At 45.1% G+C, this 21,843-nt stretch overlaps 1 protein-coding gene across 1 annotated transcript in view; it reads right to left on the bottom strand.

Annotated features, from left to right (window-relative positions):
- Nucleotides 1-21,843, bottom strand: part of LOC115127223 (ventricular zone-expressed PH domain-containing protein-like) — a 295,573-nt gene that overhangs the window by 253,721 nt on the left and 20,009 nt on the right. Inside the window, exons 3-4 of the mRNA XM_065000549.1 lie at nucleotides 14,807-15,205; nucleotides 7,488-7,703 (exon numbers count right to left, since the gene is read on the bottom strand). Of these exons, the coding sequence (XP_064856621.1) occupies nucleotides 7,488-7,703; nucleotides 14,807-14,944 (354 nt within the window). The 5' untranslated portion in view covers nucleotides 14,945-15,205. The remainder of the gene's footprint in view (nucleotides 1-7,487; nucleotides 7,704-14,806; nucleotides 15,206-21,843) is intronic.

Here is a 21,843-nt window from a genome sequence, read left to right as displayed (position 1 = left end):
CTCCCAATCACAGCAGCAAGATGTGTGGCCCTCTCATATCTCCCAATCACAGCAGCAAGATGTGTGGCCCGTTGCATGAGAAAAGGGCAACCAGTCGAACACAAACAACATTGTAAATACAACATATTTATTATTACTGTTTATTTATTTGACCTTTTATACTTCACCTACTTGCACATTGTTACAACGCTGTACATAGCCAATAAAAGAGCAGTTGAAATGTCTATATTCTTTCAACATTTTTGTGATGTTTACTAATGTTTCCACTGTTTATTTTCCTTCTGTTCATTGTTCATTCCACTTGCTTTGGAAATGTTAACATATGTTTCCCATGCCAATAAAGCCCTTTGAATTGAATGACATTTAATTGAGAGAGAGAGAGAGAGAGAGAGAGAGACCGAGAGAGAGACCGAGAGAGAGACAGAGAGAGAGAGACCGAGAGAGAGACCGAGAGAGACCGAGAGAGAGACCGAGAGAGAGACAGAGAGAGAGAGACCGAGAGAGAGAGACCGAGAGAGACCGAGAGACAGAATAGAACAGAGAGAGACCGAGAGAGAGAGACCGAGAGAGACAGAGAGAGACCGAGAGAGAGAAGAGAGACAGAGAGAGACCGAGAGAGAGAGAGAGAGACGGACGGACGGACGGACGGACAGAGAAAAATGGGGTGGGAAGAAATTAATGAAGTTGAAAATATAAGCATTTCAGAGTCAGAACATTCTGTTACTGAAGAATTCAACTCACAAGGCACACTGTGTGATGTGTAATATCCTGTAACATGGTTATTTAGAAGATTTATCCAATCAAGCTAACATTGATATATATTCATACTGAAATATGTATCATGTGCGTGTGTATCTGTGTGCATGTGCGTGTGTGTGTTCATTCTCTTTTGGGCCTAGATGGACCCTTAGTGACGCACATAGATAATTTAAGAGAACAGAATAGAATAGAATAGAACAGAATAGAACAGAATATAACAAAACAGAACAGAATAGAACAGAACAGAACAAAATAGAACAGAATAGAACAGAACATAATAGAACATAATAGAACAGAATAGAACAGAACATAATAGAACATAATAGAACAGAACAGAATAGAACATAATAGAACAGAACAGAACAAAATAGAACATAATAGAACATAATAGAACAGAACAGAATAGAATAGAACAGAACATAATAGAACAGAACAGAATAGAACAGAATAGAACATAATAGAACAGAATAGAACAGAATAGAACATAATAGAACAGAATAGAACATAATAGAACATAATAGAACAGAATAGAACATAATAGAACAGAATAGAACAGAACAGAATATAACATAATAGAACAGAACAGAATAGAACATAATAGAACAGAATAGAACAGAACATAATAGAACCGAACAGAACAAAATAGAACATAATAGAACAGAACAGAATAGAACATATAATAGAACAGAACAGAACAGAACAGAATAGAACATAATAGAACAGAATAGAACAGAACAGAACATAATAGAACCGAACAGAACAGAATAGAACAGAATAGAACATAATAGAACAGAATAGAACAGAATAGAACAGAACAGAACAGAATAGAACAGAATAGAACAGAATAGAACATAATAGAACAGAACAGAATAGAACAGAATATAATAGAACAGAACATAATAGAACAGAACAGAATAGAACAGAACAGAATATAACAGAATATAATAGAACAGAACATAATAGAACAGAATAGAACATAATAGAACAGAATAGAACAAAACAGACTAGAACAGAACGTAATAGAACATAATAAAACAGAATAGAACATAATAGAACAGCATAGAACAGAACAGAACATAATAGAACAGAACATAATTGAACAGAACAGAATAGAACAGAACATATTAGAACAGCATAGAACAGAACAAAATAGAACATAATAGAACAGAACATAATTGAACAGAATAGAACAGAACAGAACATAATAGAACACCATAGAACAGCTTCTTTACATAAACACTCATTTCTGAGCTGTGTATGTGAGTGTATGTGTCTCTGCATGTAGACAGTGGTGTCCCAGGGCCTAATTTAACATCCACTAGCACCCCCAGGGGGATGGTTTAGGAACATTTGGAAGGACTAGATATAGAAAGGAAAGGAAAAGGGGGATACCTAGTCAGTTGTACAACTGAATGCATTCAATTAAAATGTGTTCTCCGCATTTAACCCTCTGATCAGAGAGGTGCAGGGGGAGGCCTGCCGGGGAACAGGCTCTGCCCCTTGTTCAGGGGCAGAGCGACAGGGCAAAAGTGTTGTGTCACTGTCCAACTGTTGTTCTGAACAACTACATTGTATCAAGACTTTTTAAATCAAATCTTGTGTAAACGCTTGGCAGAAACAAAGCCCTAGTTGACCAGAACCAGGTTTGGTGACCACTGAGTTAGAGAGTCCATCTTCTATTTTACTGGGCAAGACAGTTAAGAGCAAATTCAAACCCTCCCCTAACCTGGACGACGCTGGGCCAAAGTGGGAGCCGCCCTATAGGACTCCCGATCACGGACAGTTGTGATACAGCACGGGCTCTAACTCAGGTCTGTAGTAACACCTCTACCACTGCGATGCAGTGCCTTGGACCTCTGCGCCGCTCAGGACCCAAATCACCATAAGACAAGCACTGAAACAAACCCAAACAACTACAACTTACGCTTAACACTGTCTAAAACATAAGTGGACATGTCATTAGAGCCGATGAGCTACAGTACGGTATTGTTGAAAGGGATCAACGCTAAAATCATATTCATGACTATAACAGTGTCAAACGTCTGAACGTCCAGCAGGTGGCAGTGTAAACAAGGCTTTCTGTCTGCAACAAACAACAGCACAGCCCTCTGGTGATATGAGAAACAAACACACACGCACACACAACACACACACACACGCACACACAACACACACACAACGCACGCACACACACACACACACACACACGCGCACTTGCACACAAACAACACACACACAAACACGCACACACACACACACACAACACACACACAACGCACGCACACACACACACGCACACACGCACTTGCACACAAACAACACACACACAAACACACACACACGCACACACACACACACAACACACACACAACGCACGCACGCACACATACACACACACACACACACGCACGTGCACACAAACAACAAACACAAAAACACGCACACACGCACACACACACACACACAACACACACACAACACTCCACAGTCCTTAGAGTGAGTCACTGTAATATCAGGCTGCTCTCAGATCAGGAGGGAGGCAGGTAGCCTACTGGTTAGAGTGTAGAGGTGGCAAACAGCCTAGTGGTTAGAGTGTAGAGGAGGTAGGTAGCCTAGTGGTTAGAGTGTAGAGGAGGCAGGTAGCCTAGTAGTTAGAGTGTAGAGGTGGCAGGTAGCCTAGTGGTTAACGTGTAGAGGATGCATGTAGCCTAGTGGTTAGAGTGTAGAGGTGGCAGGTAGCCTAGTGGTTAGAGTGTAGAGAAGGCCGGCAGCCTAGTGGTTAGAGTGTAGAAGTGGCAGGTAGCCTAGTGGGTAGAGTGTAGAGGTGGCAGGCTGCCTAGTGGTTAGAGTGTAGAGGAGGCTGGTAGCCTAGTGGTTAGAGTGTAGAGGTGGCAGGTAGCCTAGTGGTTAGAGTGTAGAGGTGGCAGGTAGCCTAGTGGTGGGAGTGTAGAGGAGGCAGGTAGCCTAGTGGTTAGAGTGTGGGGTGGCAGGTAACCTAGTGGTTAGAGTGTGGAGGAGGCAGGTAGCCTAGTGGTTAGAGTGTAGAAGTGGCAGGTAGCCTAGTGGTTAGAGTGTAGAGGAGGCAGGTAGCCTAGTGGTTAGAGTGTGGGGTGGCAGGTAGCCTAGTGGTTAGAGTGTAGAGGAGGTAGGTAGCCTAGTGGTTCGAGTGTAGAGGAGGCAGGTAGCCTAGTGGTTAGAGTGTAGAGGTGGCAGGTAGCCTAGTGGTTAGAGTGAGAGGAGGCAGGTAGCCTAGTGGTTAGAGTGTAGAGGAGGCAGGTAGCCTAGTGGTTAGAGTGTAGAGGTGGCAGGTAGCCTAGTGGTTAGAGTGTAGAGGGGGCAGGTAGCCTAGTAGTTAGAGTGTAGAGGTGCCAGGTAGCCTAGTGGTTAGAGTGTAGAGGAGGCAGGTAGCCTAGTGGTTAGAGTGTAGAGGAGGTAGGTAGCCTAGTGGTTAGAGTGTAGAGGAGGCAGGTAGCCTAGTGGTTAGAGTGTAGAGGAGGCAGGTAGCCTAGTGGTTAGAGTGTAGAGGAGGTAGGTAGCCTAGTGGTTAGAGTGTAGGAGGCAGGTAGCCACATGACAAGGTGCTTACTAATGAAGACTAACCAGACAAGGATACTGTGGTGTGTGTGTGTGTGTGTGTGTGTGTGTGTGTGTGTGTGTGTGTGTGTGTGTGTGTGTGTGTGTGTGTGTGTGTGTGTGTGTGTGTGTGTGTGTGTGTGTGTGTGTGTGTGTGTGTGTGTGTGTGACATTGCCTCCTATGTAAGTCTCATTAGGTTGGTATTAGGTCTGAGTTATACAGCAGTAATCTGTAAGCCTGGAGGGGGACTACAACAGACATGCTACCTTGCACCACAAGTATGACCCTACTGCTATAATACCACATACCTGGACAAGTCTCTACGGCTATAATACCACATACCTGGACATGTCCCTACTGCTATAATACCACATACCTGGACATGTCCCTACTGCTATAATACCACATACCTGGACATGTCCCTACTGCTATAATACCACATACCTGGACATGTCCCTACTGCTATAATACCACATACCTGGACATGTCCCTACTGCTATAATACCACATACCTGGACATGACCCTACTGCTATAATACCACATACCTGGACATGTCCCTACTGCTATAATACCACATACCTGGACATGTCCCTACTGCTATAATACCACATACCTGGACATGTCCCTACTGCTATAATACCACATACCTGGACATGTCCCTACTGCTATAATACCACATACCTGGACATGTCCCTACTGCTATAATACCACATACCTGGACATGTCCCTACTGCTATAATACCACATACCTGGACATGTCCCTACTGCTATAATACCACATACCTGGACATGTCCCTACTGCTATAATACCACATACCTGGACATGTCCCTACTGCTATAATACCACATACCTGGACATGTCCCTACTGCTATAATACCACATACCTGGACATGTCCCTACTGCTATAATACCACATACCTGGACATGACCCTACTGCTATAATACCACATACCTGGACATGTCCCTACTGCTATAATACCACATACCTGGACATGTCCCTACTGCTATAATACCACATACCTGGACATGTCCCTACTGCTATAATACCACATACCTGGACATGACCCTACTGCTATAATACCACATACCTGGACATGTCCCTACTGCTATAATACCACATACCTGGACATGACCCTACTGCTATAATACCACATACCTGGACATGTCCCTACTGCTATAATACCACATACCTGGACATGTCCCTACTGCTATAATACCACATACCTGGACATGTCCCTACTGCTATAATACCACATACCTGGACATGTCTCTACTGCTATAATACCACATACCTGGACATGTCCCTACTGCTATAATACCACATACCTGGACATGTCCCTACTGCTATAATACCACATACCTGGACATGTCTCTACTGCTATAATACCACATACCTGGACATGTACAGTATGTTGTTGTACTAAATGTAGCATGATTGTAGATGGTATACAATATGGATATGCATCTTCTAATGCATGTACAGTATACAGTTGAAGTTGGAAGTTTACATACACCTTAGCCAAATACATTTAAACTCAGTTTTTCACAATTCCTGACATTTAATCCGAGTAAAAATTCCCTTTTATAGGTCAGTTAGAATCATCACTTTATTTTAAGAATGTGAAATGTCAGAATAATAGTAGAGAGAATGATATATTTCAGCTTTTATTTATTTCATCACATTCCCAGTGGGTCAGAAGTTTACATACACTCAATTAGTATTTGGTAGCATTGCCTTTAAATTGTTTAACTTGAGTCAAACGTTTTGGGTAGCCTTCCACAAGCCTCCCACAATAAGATGGGTGAATTTTGGCCCATTACTCCTGACAGAGCTGGTGTAACTGAGTCAGGTTTGTAGGCCTTCTTGCTCTCACACACTTTTTCAGTTCTGCCTATACATTTTCTATAGTATTGAGGTCAGGGCTTTGTGATGGCCACTCCAATACCATTACTTTGTTGTCCTTAAACCATTTTGCCACAACTTTGGAAGTATGCTTGGGGTCATTGTCCATTTGGAAGATCCATTTGCGAGTAAGATTTAACTTCCTGACTGATGTCTTGAGTTGCTTCAATATATCCACATAATTTTCACTCGTGATGCCATCTATTTTGTGAAGTGCACCAGTCCCTCCTGCAGCAAAGCATCCCCACAACATGATGCTGCCACCCCGTATTTCATGGTTGGGATGGTGTTCTTCGGCTTGCAAGCCTCCCCCTTTTTCCTCCAAACATAACGATAGTCATTATGGCCAAACAGTTCCATTTTTGGTTCATCAGACCAGAGGACATTTCTCCAAAAAGTACGATCTTTGTCCCCATGTGCAGTTGCAAACCGTAGTCTGGCTTTTTTTACGGCAGTTTTGGAGCAGTGGCTTCTTCCTTGCTGAGCGACCTTTCAGGTTATGTCGATATAGGACTCGTTTTACTGTTTACTTTCGCACCAAAGTACGTTCATCTCTAGGAGACAGAACGCGTCTCCTTCCTGAGCGGTATGACGGCTGCGTGGTCCCATGGTGTAACTTTTTTCCTTCTTTATTTGGGACGTTGGAGGTTATAGACTGTTTTGTGAAATAGGTTTGTGTAGTTTTTGCTATTGTAAATAAAGGCAATATTAGTCAACATAATACAATTGTTGGCTTTAAATGTATGTTTGTAGTGTCAACTGCATCACGTACAGTAGACCTATGACTTAAATGTTAATAATTTGATTGACAGACTTGACGTATGAACCTTTTTAAAAGAGCACATTGTGAATCCACAAGTTCTGACAGTATATGATGCTGCTCAACATAGAGTTGATGCTCTTTTTTTCTCGTTCTGTTTTTTAAGTTGAATTAATCAAACAGAAGGTTCTACTGTAGCCTACTGTTACATTTGGTAATAGAGTGTGGAACAAAAGCTGTTTTCATGATGACGGCGATGAGCACCCTTCATTTAAAAAAATAAATTATAGTGTATAAGACACTGATTCAATACGGGATCAAAGGCTTACTTTGAGATTTTAGGATGTCAACAAAAACAAATATGAAACGGCGAGTGAAGTGCTGTATCAAGTTGGGTGGGAGCGTATGGACACAGCATATATCCCAGATGTGTCTGAATGGATTCATTGGGTCTGAAACTAAGTGGTGTGTGTGTGTAGTGTAGTGTACCTGCAGTATACAGCTGGTGATGTCGGAGGCTATCTTGGCATGGGGTGTGTCTTCGTCTTTGCCCTGGGGGGTGAGGTTGTGTTCCAGACATGACTCCCACAGACTCACTAACGCCCCCCCATGGCGCTCGATGGACCTCGTCTCCCTGATCGCCGTGGTGATGCGCGTGATGCAGATCTCCACCACCGCCTGGTCATTGTCATTGGTCAGGTAGTCCTGCAGCCAGCCAATCAGAGGGGAAATGAGTCCGGAACAGCCAATCAGGATCAAGAAACAATGAGAAAAGAGCATGTTTGTTTTTAATATAGTTTCTGCTGCAGTCTGTCTAACACAGATCCAAGTCTCAGGGTTGCAAGAGCTTTTGCTCTTAGTTTTCCCTTGACACTCAAAGGAAGGAAAAATACTCTTTAACTTTTTCCATGTTGATGTGGAAATGTTCAGACATTCAAACTATGACCCCATCTAGACCGTGTCGGAATAAGCTGGCCCCATCTAGACCCCATCTAGACCCAATCTAGACCCCATCTAGACCGTGTCGGAATAAGCTGGCCCCATCTAGACCCCATCTAGACCCCATCTAGACCCCATCTAGACCGTGTCGGAATAAGCTGGCCCCATCTAGACCCCATCTAGACCGTGTCGGAATAAGCTGGCCCCATCTAGACCCCATCTAGACAGTGTCTGAATAAGCTGGCCCCATCTAGACCCCATCTAGACCGTGTCTGGATAAGCTGGCCCCATCTAGACCCCATCTAGACCGTGTCTGGATAAGCTGGCCCCATCTAGACCCCATCTAGACAGTGTCTGGATAAGCTGGCCCCATCTAGACCCCATCTAGACCGTGTCTGGATAAGCTGGCCCCATCTAGACCCCATCTAGACGGTGTCTGAATAAGCTGGCCCCATCTAGACCCCATCTAAACCCCATCTAGACTGTGTCTGAATAAGCTGGCCCCATCTAGACCCCATCTAGACCCCATCTAGACCGTGTCTGAATAAGCTGGCCCCATCTAGACCCCATCTAGACCCCATCTAGACCGTGTCGGAATAAGCTGGCCCCATCTAGACCCCATCTAGACAGTGTCTGAATAAGCTGGCCCCATCTAGACCCCATCTAGGCAGTGTCTGAATAAGCTGGCCCCATCTAGACCCCATCTAGACCGTGTCGGAATAAGCTGGCCCCATCTAGACCCCATCTAGACAGTGTCTGAATAAGCTGGCCCCATCTAGACCCCATCTAGGCAGTGTCTGAATAAGCTGGCCCCATCTAGACCCCATCTAGACCCCATCTAGACTGTGTCTGAATAAGCTGGCCCCATCTAGACCCCATCTAGACCCCATCTAGACCGTGTCTGAATAAGCTGGCCCCATCTAGACCCCATCTAGACCGTGTCTGAATAAGCTGGCCCCATCTAGACCCCATCTAGAAGGTGTCTGGATAAGCTGGCCCCATCTAGACCCCATCTAGACCCCATCTAGACCGTGTCTGAATAAGCTGGCCCCATCTAGACCCCATCTAGACGTGTGTCTGACCCCATCTAGGTGTCTGGATAAGCTGGCCCCATCTAGACCCGATCTAGACCGTGTCTGAATAAGCTGGCCCCATCTAGACCCCATCTAGACTGTGTCTGAATAAGCTGGCCCCATCTAGACCCCATCTAGACCGTGTCTGAATAAGCTGGCCCCATCTAGACCCCATCTAAACCCCATCTAGACTGTGTCTGAATAAGCTGGCCCCAACTAGACCCCATCTAGGCAGTGTCTGAATAAGCTGGCCCCATCTAGACCCCATCTAGACCGTGTCTGAATAAGCTGGCCCCATCTAGACCCCATCTAGACAGTGTCTGAATAAGCTGGCCCCATCTAGACCCCATCTAGGCAGTGTCTGAATAAGCTGGCCCCATCTAGACCCCATCTAGACCCCATCTAGACTGTGTCTGAATAAGCTGGCCCCATCTAGACCCCATCTAGACCCCATCTAGACCGTGTCTGAATAAGCTGGCCCCATCTAGACCCCATCTAGACCGTGTCTGAATAAGCTGGCCCCATCTAGACCCCATCTAGAAGGTGTCTGGATAAGCTGGCCCCATCTAGACCCCATCTAGACCGTGTCTGGATAAGCTGGCCCCATCTAGACCCCATCTAGACGGTGTCTGAATAAGCTGGCCCCATCTAGACCCCATCTAAAACCCCATCTAGACCCCATCTAGACTGTGTCTGAATAAGCTGGCCCCATCTAGACCCCATCTAGACCCCATCTAGACCGTGTCTGAATAAGCTGGCCCCATCTAGACCCCATCTAGACCGTGTCTGAATAAGCTGGCCCCATCTAGACCCCATCTAGACAGTGTCTGAATAAGCTGGCCCCATCTAGACCCCATCTAGGCAGTGTCTGAATAAGCTGGCCCCATCTAGACCCCATCTAGACCCCATCTAGACTGTGTCTGAATAAGCTGGCCCCATCTAGACCGTGTCTGAATAAGCTGGCCCCATCTAGACCCCATCTAGACCCCATCTAGACCGTGTCTGAATAAGCTGGCCCCATCTAGACCCCATCTAGACCGTGTCTGAATAAGCTGGCCCCATCTAGACCCCATCTAGAAGGTGTCTGAATACGATGGCCCCATCTAGACCCCATCTAGACTGTGTTTGAATACGCTGGCCCCATCTAGACCCCATCTAGACCCCATCTAGACCGTGTCTGAATAAGCTGGCCCCATCTAGACCCCATCTAGACCGTGTCGGAATAAGCTGGCCCCATCTAGACCCCATCTAGACTGTGTCTGAATAAGCTGGCCCCATCTAGACCCCATCTAGACTGTGTCTGAATAAGCTGGCCCCATCTAGACCCCATCTAGACCCCATCTAGACGGTGTCTGAATAAGCTGGCCCCATCTAGACCCCATCTAGACCCCATCTAGACCGTGTCTGAATGAGCTGACCCCATCTAGACTGTGTCTGAATAAGCTGGCCCCATCTAGACCCCATCTAGACCGTGTCTGAATAAGCTGACCCCATCTAGACCCCATCTAGACCCCATCTAGACCCCATCTAGACCGTGTCTGAATAAGCTGCCCCATCTAGACCCCATCTAGACCGTGTCTGAATAAGCTGACCCCATCTAGACCGTGTCTGAATAAGCTGACCCCATCTAGACCGTGTCAGAATGAGCTGACCCCATCTAGACCGTGTCTGAATAAGCTGACCCCATTTAGACCGTGTCTGAATGAGCTGACCCCATCTAGACTGTGTCTGAATAAGCTGGCCCCATCTAGACCCCATCTAGACCGTGTCTGAATAAGCTGGCCCCATCTAGACTGTGTCTGAATAAGCTGGCCCCATCTAGACCCCATCTAGACCGTGTCTGAATAAGCTGGCCCCATCTAGACCCCATCTAGACCCCATCTAGACCGTGTCTGAATAAGCTGGCCCCATCTAGACCCCATCTAGACCCCATCTAGACTGTGTCTGAATAAGCTGGCCCCATCTAGACCCCATCTAGACCGTGTCTGAATGAGCTGACCCCATCTAGACTGTGTCTGAATACGCTGGCCCCATCTAGACCCCATCTAGACTGTGTCTGAATAAGCTGGCCCCATCTAGACCCCATCTAGACTGTGTCTGAATAAGCTGGCCCCATCTAGACCCCATCTAGACTGTGTCTGAATAAGCTGGCCCCATCTAGACCCCATCTAGACCGTGTCTGAATAAGCTGGCCCCATCTAGACCCCATCTAGACCCCATCTAGACCGTGTCTGAATAAGCTGGCCCCATCTAGACCCATCTAGACCCCATCTAGAAGGTGTCTGAATACGCTGGCCCCATCTAGACCCCATCTAGACTGTGTCTGAATAAGCTGGCCCCATCTAGACCCCATCTAGACCGTGTCTGAATTTGCTGGGCCCATCTAGACCCCATCTAGACCCCATCTAGACCCCATCTAGACCCCATCTAGACCCCATCTAGACCATGTCTGAATAAGCTGACCCCATGTAGACTGTGTCTGAATAAGCTGGCCCCATCTAGACAGTGTCTGAATAAGCTGGCCCCATCTAGACCCCATCTAGACTGTGTCTGAATGAGCTGACCCCATCTAGACTGTGTCTGAATAAGCTGGCCCCATCTTGACCCCATCTAGACTAGACCGTGTCTGAATAAGCTGGCCCCATCTAGACCCCATCTAGACGAAATCTAGACCCTTACAAGAGAGCAATAGATACCTTTGACCTCCTCTAGTACATCAAAGACACCGTCATGTATTTGTGTGTGAATGGATGGATACATGGCTTACTGGGAAGACGCTATCCGATGCGGTGCAGCCAACGGGTTTCTCCACGCATCGCGCCGACAGAAACAAACATCTTTCTGGTAAGAAGAGCGGCGGGGGCGTATGCCTCATGACTAACGAGACATGGTGTGATGAAGGAAACATACAGGAACTCAAATCCTTCTGTTCACCTGATTTAGAATTCCTCACAATCAAATGTAGACCGCATTATCTTCCAAGAGAATTCTCTTCGATTATAATCACAGCCGTATATATCCCCCCCAAGCAGACACATCGATGGCTCTGAACGAACTTTATTTAACTCTTTGCAAACTGGAAACCATTTATCCGGAGGCTGCATTCATTGTAGCTGGGGATTTTAACAAAGCTAATCTGAAAACAAGACTCCCTAAATTTTATCAGCATATCGATTGCGCAACCAGGGGTGGTAAAACCTTGGATCATTGTTACTCTAACTTCCGCGACGCATATAAGGCCCTGCCCCGCCCCCCTTTCGGAAAAGCTGACCACGACTCCATTTTGTTGATCCCTGCCTACAGGCAGAAACTTAAACAAGAGGCTCCCACGCTGAGGTCTGTCCAACGCTGGTCAGACCAAGCTGACTCCACACTCCAAGACTGCTTCCATCACGTGGACTGGGACATGTTTCGTATTGCGTCAGATGGAAATATTGACGAATACGCTGATTCGGTGTGCGAGTTCATTAGAATGTGCGTCGAAGATGTCGTTCCCATAGCAACGATAAAAACATTCCCAAACCAGAAACCGTGGATTGATGGCAGCATTCGCGTGAAACTGAAAGCGCGAACCACTGCTTTTAATCAGGGCAAGGTGTCTGGTAACATGTCCGAATATAAACAATGCAGCTATTCCTCCGCAAGGCTATTAAACAAGCTAAGCGTCAGTACAGAGACAAAGTGGAATCTCAATTCAATGGCTCAGACACAAGAGGCATGTGGCAGGGTCTACAGTCAATCACGGACTACAAGAAGAAACCCAGCCCAGTCACGGACCAGGATGTCTTGCTCCCAGGCAGACTAAATAACTTTTTGCCCGCTTTGAGGACAATACAGTGCCACTGACACGGCCTGCAACGAAAACATGCGGTCTCTCCTTCACTGCAGCCGAGGTGAGTAAGACATTTAAACGTGTTAACCCTCGCAAGGCTGCAGGCCCAAACGGCATCCCCAGCCGCGCCCTCAGAGCATGCGCAGACCAGCTGGCCGGTGTGTTTACGGACATATTCAATCAATCCCTATACCAGTCTGCTGTTCCCACATGCTTCAAGAGGGCCACCATTGTTCCTGTTCCCAAGAAAGCTAAGGTAACTGAGCTAAACGACTACCGCCCGTAGCACTCACTTCCGTCATCATGAAGTGCTTTGAGAGACTAGTCAAGGACCATATCACCTCCACCCTACCTGACACCCTAGACCCACTCCAATTTGCTTACCGCCCAAATAGGTCCACAGACGATGCAATCTCAACCACACTGCACACTGCCCTAACCCACCTGGACAAGAGGAATACCTATGTGAGAATGCTGTTCATCGACTACAGCTCGGCATTCAACACCATAGTACCCTCCAAGCTCGTCATCAAGCTCGAGACCCTGGGTCTCGACCCGCCCTGTGCAACTGGGTACTGGACTTCCTGACGGGCCGCCCCCAGGTGGTGAGGGTAGGCAACAACATCTCCTCCCGCTGATCCTCAACACGGGGCCCCACAAGGGTGCGTTCTGAGCCCTCTCCTGTACTCCCTGTTCACCCACGACTGCGTGGCCACGCACGCCTCCAACTCAATCATCAAGTTTGCGGACGACACAACAGTGGTAGGCTTGATTACCAACAACGACGAGACGGCCTACAGGGAGGAGGTGAGGCCCTCGGAGTGTGGTGTCAGGAAAATAACCTCACACTCAACGTCAACAAAACTAAGGAGATGATTGTGGACTTCAGGAAACAGCAGAGGGAACACCCCCTATCCACATCGATGGAACAGTAGTGGAGAGGGTAGCAAGTTTTAAGTTCCTCGGCATACACATCACAGACAAACTGAATTGGTCCACTCACACTGACAGCGTCGTGAAGAAGGCGCAGCAGCGCCTCTTCAACCTCAGGAGGCTGAAGAAATTCGGCTTGTCACCAAAAGCACTCACAAACTTCTACAGATGCACAATCGAGAGCATCCTGGCGGGCTGTATCACCGCCTGGTACGGCAACTGCTCCGCCCTCAACCGTAAGGCTCTCCAGAGGGTAGTGAGGTCTGCACAACGCATCACCGGGGGCAAACTACCTGCCCTCCAGGACACCTACACCACCCGATGTTACAGGAAGGCCATAAAGATCATCAAGGACATAAACCACCCGAGCCACTGCCTGTTCACCCCGCTATCATCCAGAAGGCGAGGTCAGTACAGGTGCATCAAAGCTGGGACTGAGAGACTGAAAAACAGCTTCTATCTCAAGGCTATCAGACTGTTAAACAGCCACCATTGAGTGGCTGCTGCCTACACACTGTCATTGACACTGACCCAACTCCAGCCACTTTAATAATGGGAATTGATGGGAAATGATGTAAATATATCACTAGCCACTTTAAACAATGCTACCTTATATAATGTTACTTACCCTACATTATTCATCTCATATGCATACGTATATACTGTACTCTACATCATCGACTGCATCCTTATGTAATATATGTATCACTAGCCACTTTAACTATGCCACTTTGTTTACTTTGTCTACATACTCATCTCATATGTATATACTGTACTCGATACCATCTACTGTTTGCTGCTCTGTACCATCACTCATTCATATATCCTTATGTACATATTCTTTATCCCCTTACACTGTGTATAAGACAGTAGTTTTAGAATTGTTAGTTAGATTACTTGTTGGTTATCACTGCATTGTCGGAACTAGAAGCACAAGCATTTCGCTACACTCGCATTAACATCTGCTAACCATGTGTATGTGACAAATACAATTTGATTTGATTTGATTTGATTAGGTAATGGGTACTCACAGGAGAGCAGGAGATAGCCTTGATTTCCTCCAGGGCCTGTGAGAGACAGTCCTCTATCTCAGAGTCTTCCAGGGAGAAGAGGTCTCCAGCCCGCGACAGGTCCCTCTGGCCGAGAACCAGGCCAAACAGCTGGTGCATGATGTCTCTGCTTCACTCTGGCCTGCTTCGGGCCCACCTCAGCCTGGTCTGGTCCACGTCAGGCCTGCTCAGGCCTGGTTTGACCCACACTCACTCTGGCCTGCTTCGGGCCCACCTCAGCCTGGTCTGGTCCACGTCAGGACTGCTCAGGCCTGGTTTGACCCACACTCACTCTGGGCCAACCTGGGGCCAGAAGTTGCTATGGAGACAGGGCATGGTCCCTGAAGGTGGTGGGGTGATGACCTCATACACATTAGACCCCTGAGAAAGAAAGACAAAAATGGAGACAAATTTGACCCCAACAGCAACCTTGAGAAAATCCTCTGCATTATCATTAACAGCAGACTCGTACATTTCCTCAATGAAAACAATGTACTGAGCAAATGTCAAATTGGCTTTTTACCAAATTACAGTACGACAGACCACATATCCCCCCTGGTTTGAACAAACAAACCAAAACAAAGGCAAAGTCTTCTCATGCTTTGTTGATTTCAAAAAAGCGTTTGACACAATTTGTCATGAGGGTCTGCTATAAAAACTGAATTTGGCATGAGGGTCTGCTATACAAACTGAATTTGACATGAGGGTCTGCTATACAAACTGAATTTGGCATGAGGGTCTGCTTTACAAACTGAATTTGGCATGAGGGTCTGCTATACGAACTGAATTTGGCATGAGGGTCTGCTTTACAAACTGAATTTGGCATGAGGGTCTGCTATACAAACTGAATTTGGCATGAGGGTCTGCTATACAAACTGAATTTGGCATGAGGGTCTGCTATACAAACTGAATTTGGCATGAGGGTCTGCTTCACAAACTGCATTTGGCATGAGGGTCTGCTATACAAACTGAATTTGGCATGAGGGTCTGCTATACAAACTGAATTTGGCATGAGGGTCTGCTATACAAACTGAATTTGGCATGAGGGTCTGCTTTACAAACTGCATTTGGCATGAGGGTCTGCTTTACAAACTGAATTTGGCATGAGGGTCTGCTATACAAACTGAATTTGGCATGAGGGTCTGCTTTACAAACTGAATTTGACATGAGGGTCTGCTATACAAACTGAATTTGGCATGAGGGTCTGCTTTACAAACTGAATTTGGCATGAGGGTCTGCTATACAAACTGAATTTGGCATGAGGGTCTGCTATACAAACTGAATTTGTCATGAGGGTCTGCTATACAAACTGAATTTGTCATGAGGGTCTGCTATACAAACTGAATTTGGCATGAGGGTCTGCTTTACAAACTGCATTTGGCATGAGGGTCTGCTTTACAAACTGAATTTGGCATGAGGGTCTGCTATACAAACTGAATTTGGCATGAGGGTCTGCTTTACAAACTGAATTTGGCATGAGGGTCTGCTATACAAACTGAATTTGGCATGAGGGTCTGCTTTACAAACTGAATTTGGCATGAGGGTCTGCTATTCAAACTGAATTTGGCATGAGGGTCTGCTTTACAAACTGAATTTGGCATGAGGGTCTGCTATACAAACTGAATTTGGCATGAGGGTCTGCAATACAAACTGAATTTGGCATGAGGGTCTGCTTTACAAACTGAATTTGGCATGAGGGTCTGCTATACAAACTGAATTTGGCATGAGGGTCTGCTTTACAAACTGAATTTGGCATGAGGGTCTGCTATACAAACTGAATTTGGCATGAGGGTCTGCTATACAAACTGAATTTGGCATGAGGGTCTGCTATACAAACTGAATTTGGCATGAGGGTCTGCTTTACAAACTGAATTTGGCATGAGGGTCTGCTATACAAACTGAATTTGGCATGAGGGTCTGCTTTACAAACTGAATTTGGCATGAGGGTCTGCTATACAAACTGAATTTGGCATGAGGGTCTGCTTTACAAACTGAATTTGGCATGAGGGTCTGCTATACAAACTGAATTTGGCATGAGGGTCTGCTATACAAACTGAATTTGGCATGAGGGTCTGCTATACAAACTGAATTTGGCATGAGGGTCTGCTATACAAACTGAATTTGGCATGAGGGTCTGCTATACAAACTGAATTTGGCATGAGGGTCTGCTTTACAAACTGAATTTGGCATGAGGGTCTGCTATACAAACTGAATTTGGCATGAGGGTCTGCTTTACAAACTGAATTTGGCATGAGGGTCTGCTATACAAACTGAATTTGGCATGAGGGTCTGCTATACAAACTGAATTTGTCATGAGGGTCTGCTTTACAAACTGAATTTGGCATGAGGGTCTGCTATACAAACTGGATTTGGCATGAGGGTCTGCTTTACAAACTGAATTTGGCATGAGGGTCTGCTATACAAACTGAATTTGGCATGAGGGTCTGCTTTACAAACTGAATTTGGCATGAGGGTCTGCTATACAAACTGAATTTGTCATGAGGGTCTGCTATACAAACTGAATTTGGCATGAGGGTCTGCTTTACAAACTGAATTTGGCATGAGGGTCTGCTATACAAACTGAATTTGGCATGAGGGTCTGCTTTACAAACTGAATTTGGCATGAGGGTCTGCTATACAAACTGAATTTGGCATGAGGGTCTGCTATACAAACTGAATTTGGCATGAGGGTCTGCTTTACAAACTGAATTTGGCATGAGGGTCTGCTATACAAACTGAATTTGGCATGAGGGTCTGCTTTACAAACTGAATTTGGCATGAGGGTCTGCTATACAAACTGAATTTGGCATGAGGGTCTGCTTTACAAACTGAATTTGGCATGAGGGTCAGCTATATAAACTGAATTTGGCATGAGGGTCTGCTATACAAACTGATGGAAAGTGGAGTTGGTTGAAAAACATACAACTTTATAAAATCCATGTACACAAACAACAAGTGTGTAGTTGGCAAAAAACACATATACCTCAACCTACTAGAATCTGAAGTCAAATGTCTACTGTTTGCTGATGATCTGGTGCTTCTGTCACCAACCAAGGAGGGCCTACAGCAGCACCTAGATCTTCTGCACAGATTCTGCCAGACCTGGGCCCTGACAGTAAATCTCAGTAAGACCAAAATAATGGTGTTCCAAAAAAGGTCCAGTCACCAGGACCACAAATACAAATTCCATCTAGACACTGTTGCCCAAGAGAACACAAAAAAACTATACATACCTCGGCCTAAACATCAGCGCCACAGGTAACTTCCACAAAGCTGTGAACGATCTGAGAGACAAGGCGAGAAGGGCCTTCTAAGCCATTAAAAGGAACATAAAATTCGACATACCAATTAGGATTTGGCTAAAAATATTTGTATAACCCAATGCCCTTTATGGTTGTGAGGTTTGGGGTCCGCTCACCAAGACTTCACAAAATGGGACAAACACCAAATTGAGACTCTGCATGCAGAATTCTGCAAAAATATCCTCTGTGTACAATGTAGAACACCAAATAATGCATGCAGAGCAGAATTAGGCCGATACCCACTACGTATCAAAATCCAGAAAAGAGCCGTTAAATTCTACAACCACCTAAAAGGAAGTTATTCCCAAACCTTCCATAAAAAAAGCCATTACCTACAGAGAGATGAACCTGGAGAAGAGTCCCCTAAGCAAGCTGGTCCTGGGGCTCTGTTCACAACCACAAACAGACCCCACAGAGCCCCAGGACAGCAACACAATTAGACCCAAGCAAATCATGAGAAAACAAAAAGATAATTACTTGACACATTGGAAAAAATTAACAAAAAAACTGAGCAAACTAGAATGCTATTTGGCCCTAAAACAGAGAGTACACAGTGGCAGAATACCTGACCACAGTGACTGACCCAAACTTAAGGAAAGCTTTGACTATGTACAGACTCATTGAGCATAGACTTGATATTGAGAAAGGCCGCCGTAGGCAGACATGGCTCTCAAGAGAAGACAGGCTATGTGCTCACTGCCCACAAAATGAGGTGGAAACTGAGCTGCACTCCCTAACCTTCTGCCAAATGTATGACCATATTAGAGAGACATATTTCCCTCAGATTACACAGATCCACAAAGAATGTGAAAAACAAACTTTTGATAAACTCCTATATCTACTGGGTGAAATACCTCAGTGTGACATCACAGCAGCAAGATTTGTGACCTGTTGCCACAAGAAAAGGGCAACCAGTGAAGAACAAACACCGTTGTAAATATAACCCATATTTATGCTTATTTATTTTCCCTTTTGTACTTAACTATTTTCCCAAAATATGACATTTGAAATGTCTTTTATTATTTTGGATCTTTTGTGAGTGTAACGTTTCCTGGTAATTTCTTAATGTTTATCATTTGTTTTATCTATTTTACTTGCTTTGGAAATGTAAACATACAGTATGTTTCAGAGAGAGAGAGAGAGAGAGAGAGAGAGAGAGAGAGAGAGAGAGAGAGAGAGAGAGACAGAGAGAGAGAGAGAGAGAGAGAGAGAGAGAGAGAGACAGAGAGAGACAGAGAGAGACAGAGAGAGAGAGAGAGAGAGAGAGAGAGAGAGAGAGAGAGAGACAGAGAGAGAGAGAGAGAGAGAGAGAGAGAGAGAGAGAGAGAGAGAGAGAGAGAGAGAGAGAGAGAGAGAGACAGAGAGAGAGAGAGAGAGAGAGAGACATGTACATTGTTAAAACACTGTATATATAATATGACATTTGTAATGTCTTTATTGTTTTGATACTTCTGTATGTGTAATGTTTACTGTTAATTTTTATTGTTTATTTCACTTTATATATTATCTACCTCACTTGCTTTGTCAATGTTAACACATGTTTCCCATACCAATAAAGCTCTTGAATTGAATTGAATTGAGAGAGAGAGTGAGAGAGAGAGAGAGAGAGAGAGAGAAAAGAAGAGGGGGAGAGAGAGAGAGAGAGAGAGAGAGAGAGAGAGAGAGAGAAAAGAAGAGGGGAGAGAGAGAGAGAGAGAGAGAGAGAGAGAGAGAGAGAGAAAAGAAGAGGGGGAGAGAGAGAGAGAGAGAGAGAGAGAGAGAGAGAGAGAGAGAGAAAAGAAGAGGGGGAGAGAGAGACTACTGTTTAAATACAGTGTGGGGAGAACCATCACTCTACTTATTCTCTTCTCACATTTCTGCTCTGTAGTTCTACAGGTGTAGTTAATGAAGTTACACTCATCACAAATTAACTTCCCACCACACTAATATGTGACACATTAAGGGGCTCACAGCTGTATACTGCTGGACAAACACCACCACATATCAGCACAGCAGAGGAGACGGCTGCATGAATGAATGTGTGGGAGGCTCCCAGAACCTGTGAGATTCCTCATTTAAAACATGAACCATTTACCCCCCCCACCTGGGCTCCTCCTGCCCTCTCTGGAAATATTAACACTCAGAGAGGCACAAGCGGGGTGGGGGTAACCATACTAGATGTACTGTACACACAGGGGTCAGGGACGATGGATTACTGATTATTCAGACTGGTTGTTAATAGATATGTACACAAGAACACACGCAAAAAAATAATATAAACTAGTTTTTGGGCAGAATTTCTGAAATCCTCTATTGAGTGTTTTACTACAGTGAATAACTAGTAAACAGGGAGGAGACTACAGTTCACCATCGAATCAAATTCCAGAGTCCACGGCAACACAGCGCCGGGATACGGAGGCTAGAATGCTCATTGGCCAGTTCTGAATCCAAACACCCAAACAGCCATCAATACAGAGGGAGGTGTTGGCTTTATTTCCCCTGGCAGTAAGGATGGGGCTGGATACATAGGTATCTCACTGTGACACCGTTAGAGTACCAATAATCAAAGTGGTCATTTATCACCTGCGATGAGACTAGGTGCTAGGAGTGTGGGGAAAGTATAGAGAGAGAGAGAGAGAGAGAGAGAGAGAGAGAGAGAGAGAGAGAGAGAGAGAAAGACAGAATTAACAAACAAAAAAACAGAGCAAACTAGAATGTTATTTGGCCCTAAACAGAGAGTACACAGTGGTAGAATACCTGACCACTGTTACTGACCCAAACTTAAGGAAAGCTTTGACTATGTACAGACTCAGTGAGCATAGCTTTGCTATTGAGAAAGGCCGCCGTAGGCAGACATGGCTCTCAAGAGAAGACAGGCTATGTGCTCACTGCCCACAAAATGAGATGGAAACTGAGCTGCACTTCCTAACCTCCTGCCAAATGTATGATGATATTAGAGACACATATTTCCCTCAGATTACACAAACCCACAAATAATTCGAAAACAAATCCAATTTTGATTAACTCTCATATCTATTGGGTGAAATACCACAATGTGCCATCACAACACTGTACAAGGCCATAATATGACATTTGAAATGTCTATATTCCTTTGAGTCTTTCGTGAGTGTAATGATTACTGTTAATTTAGGATGTTTATTATCTATTTCTCTTGTGTTGTCAATCGAAACATACATTTCACCAATAAATGAATTGAATTGAAAATTGAGAGAGAGACATACAAACAGAAAGAGACAGAGAGAAAGAGAGAGACAGAGAAATAGAGAGAGACAGAAATAGACAGAGACAGAGGGACATAGAGAGACAGAAAGAGAGAGAGACAGAGAGACAGAGAGACAGAGAAAGATACAGAAATAGACAGAGACAGAGGGACATAGAGAGACAGAAAGAGAGAGAGACAGAGAGACAGAGAGAAAGAGAGAGACAGAAATAGACAGAGACAGAGGGACATAGAGAGACAGAAAGAGAGAGAGACAGAGAGACAGAGAGAAAGAGAGAGACAGAAATAGACAGAGGGACATAGAGAGACAGAAAGAGAGAGAGACAGAGAGACATAGAGAGACAGAAAGAGAGAGACAGAAATAGACAGAGAGACCGAGAGAAAGAGAGACAGAAATAGACAGAGAGACAGAGGGAAAGAGAGACAGAGGCACATGAAGAGAGAAAGAGACAGAGAGAGATGGATAGTATTTCAGTGTCCTGAATTCCTGGTGTAAC

Source organism: Oncorhynchus nerka, linkage group LG14 (assembly GCF_034236695.1).
Source record: "Oncorhynchus nerka isolate Pitt River linkage group LG14, Oner_Uvic_2.0, whole genome shotgun sequence".
NCBI lineage: Eukaryota > Metazoa > Chordata > Actinopteri > Salmoniformes > Salmonidae > Oncorhynchus > Oncorhynchus nerka.
This window is presented reverse-complemented; position numbering and strand designations above follow the sequence as displayed.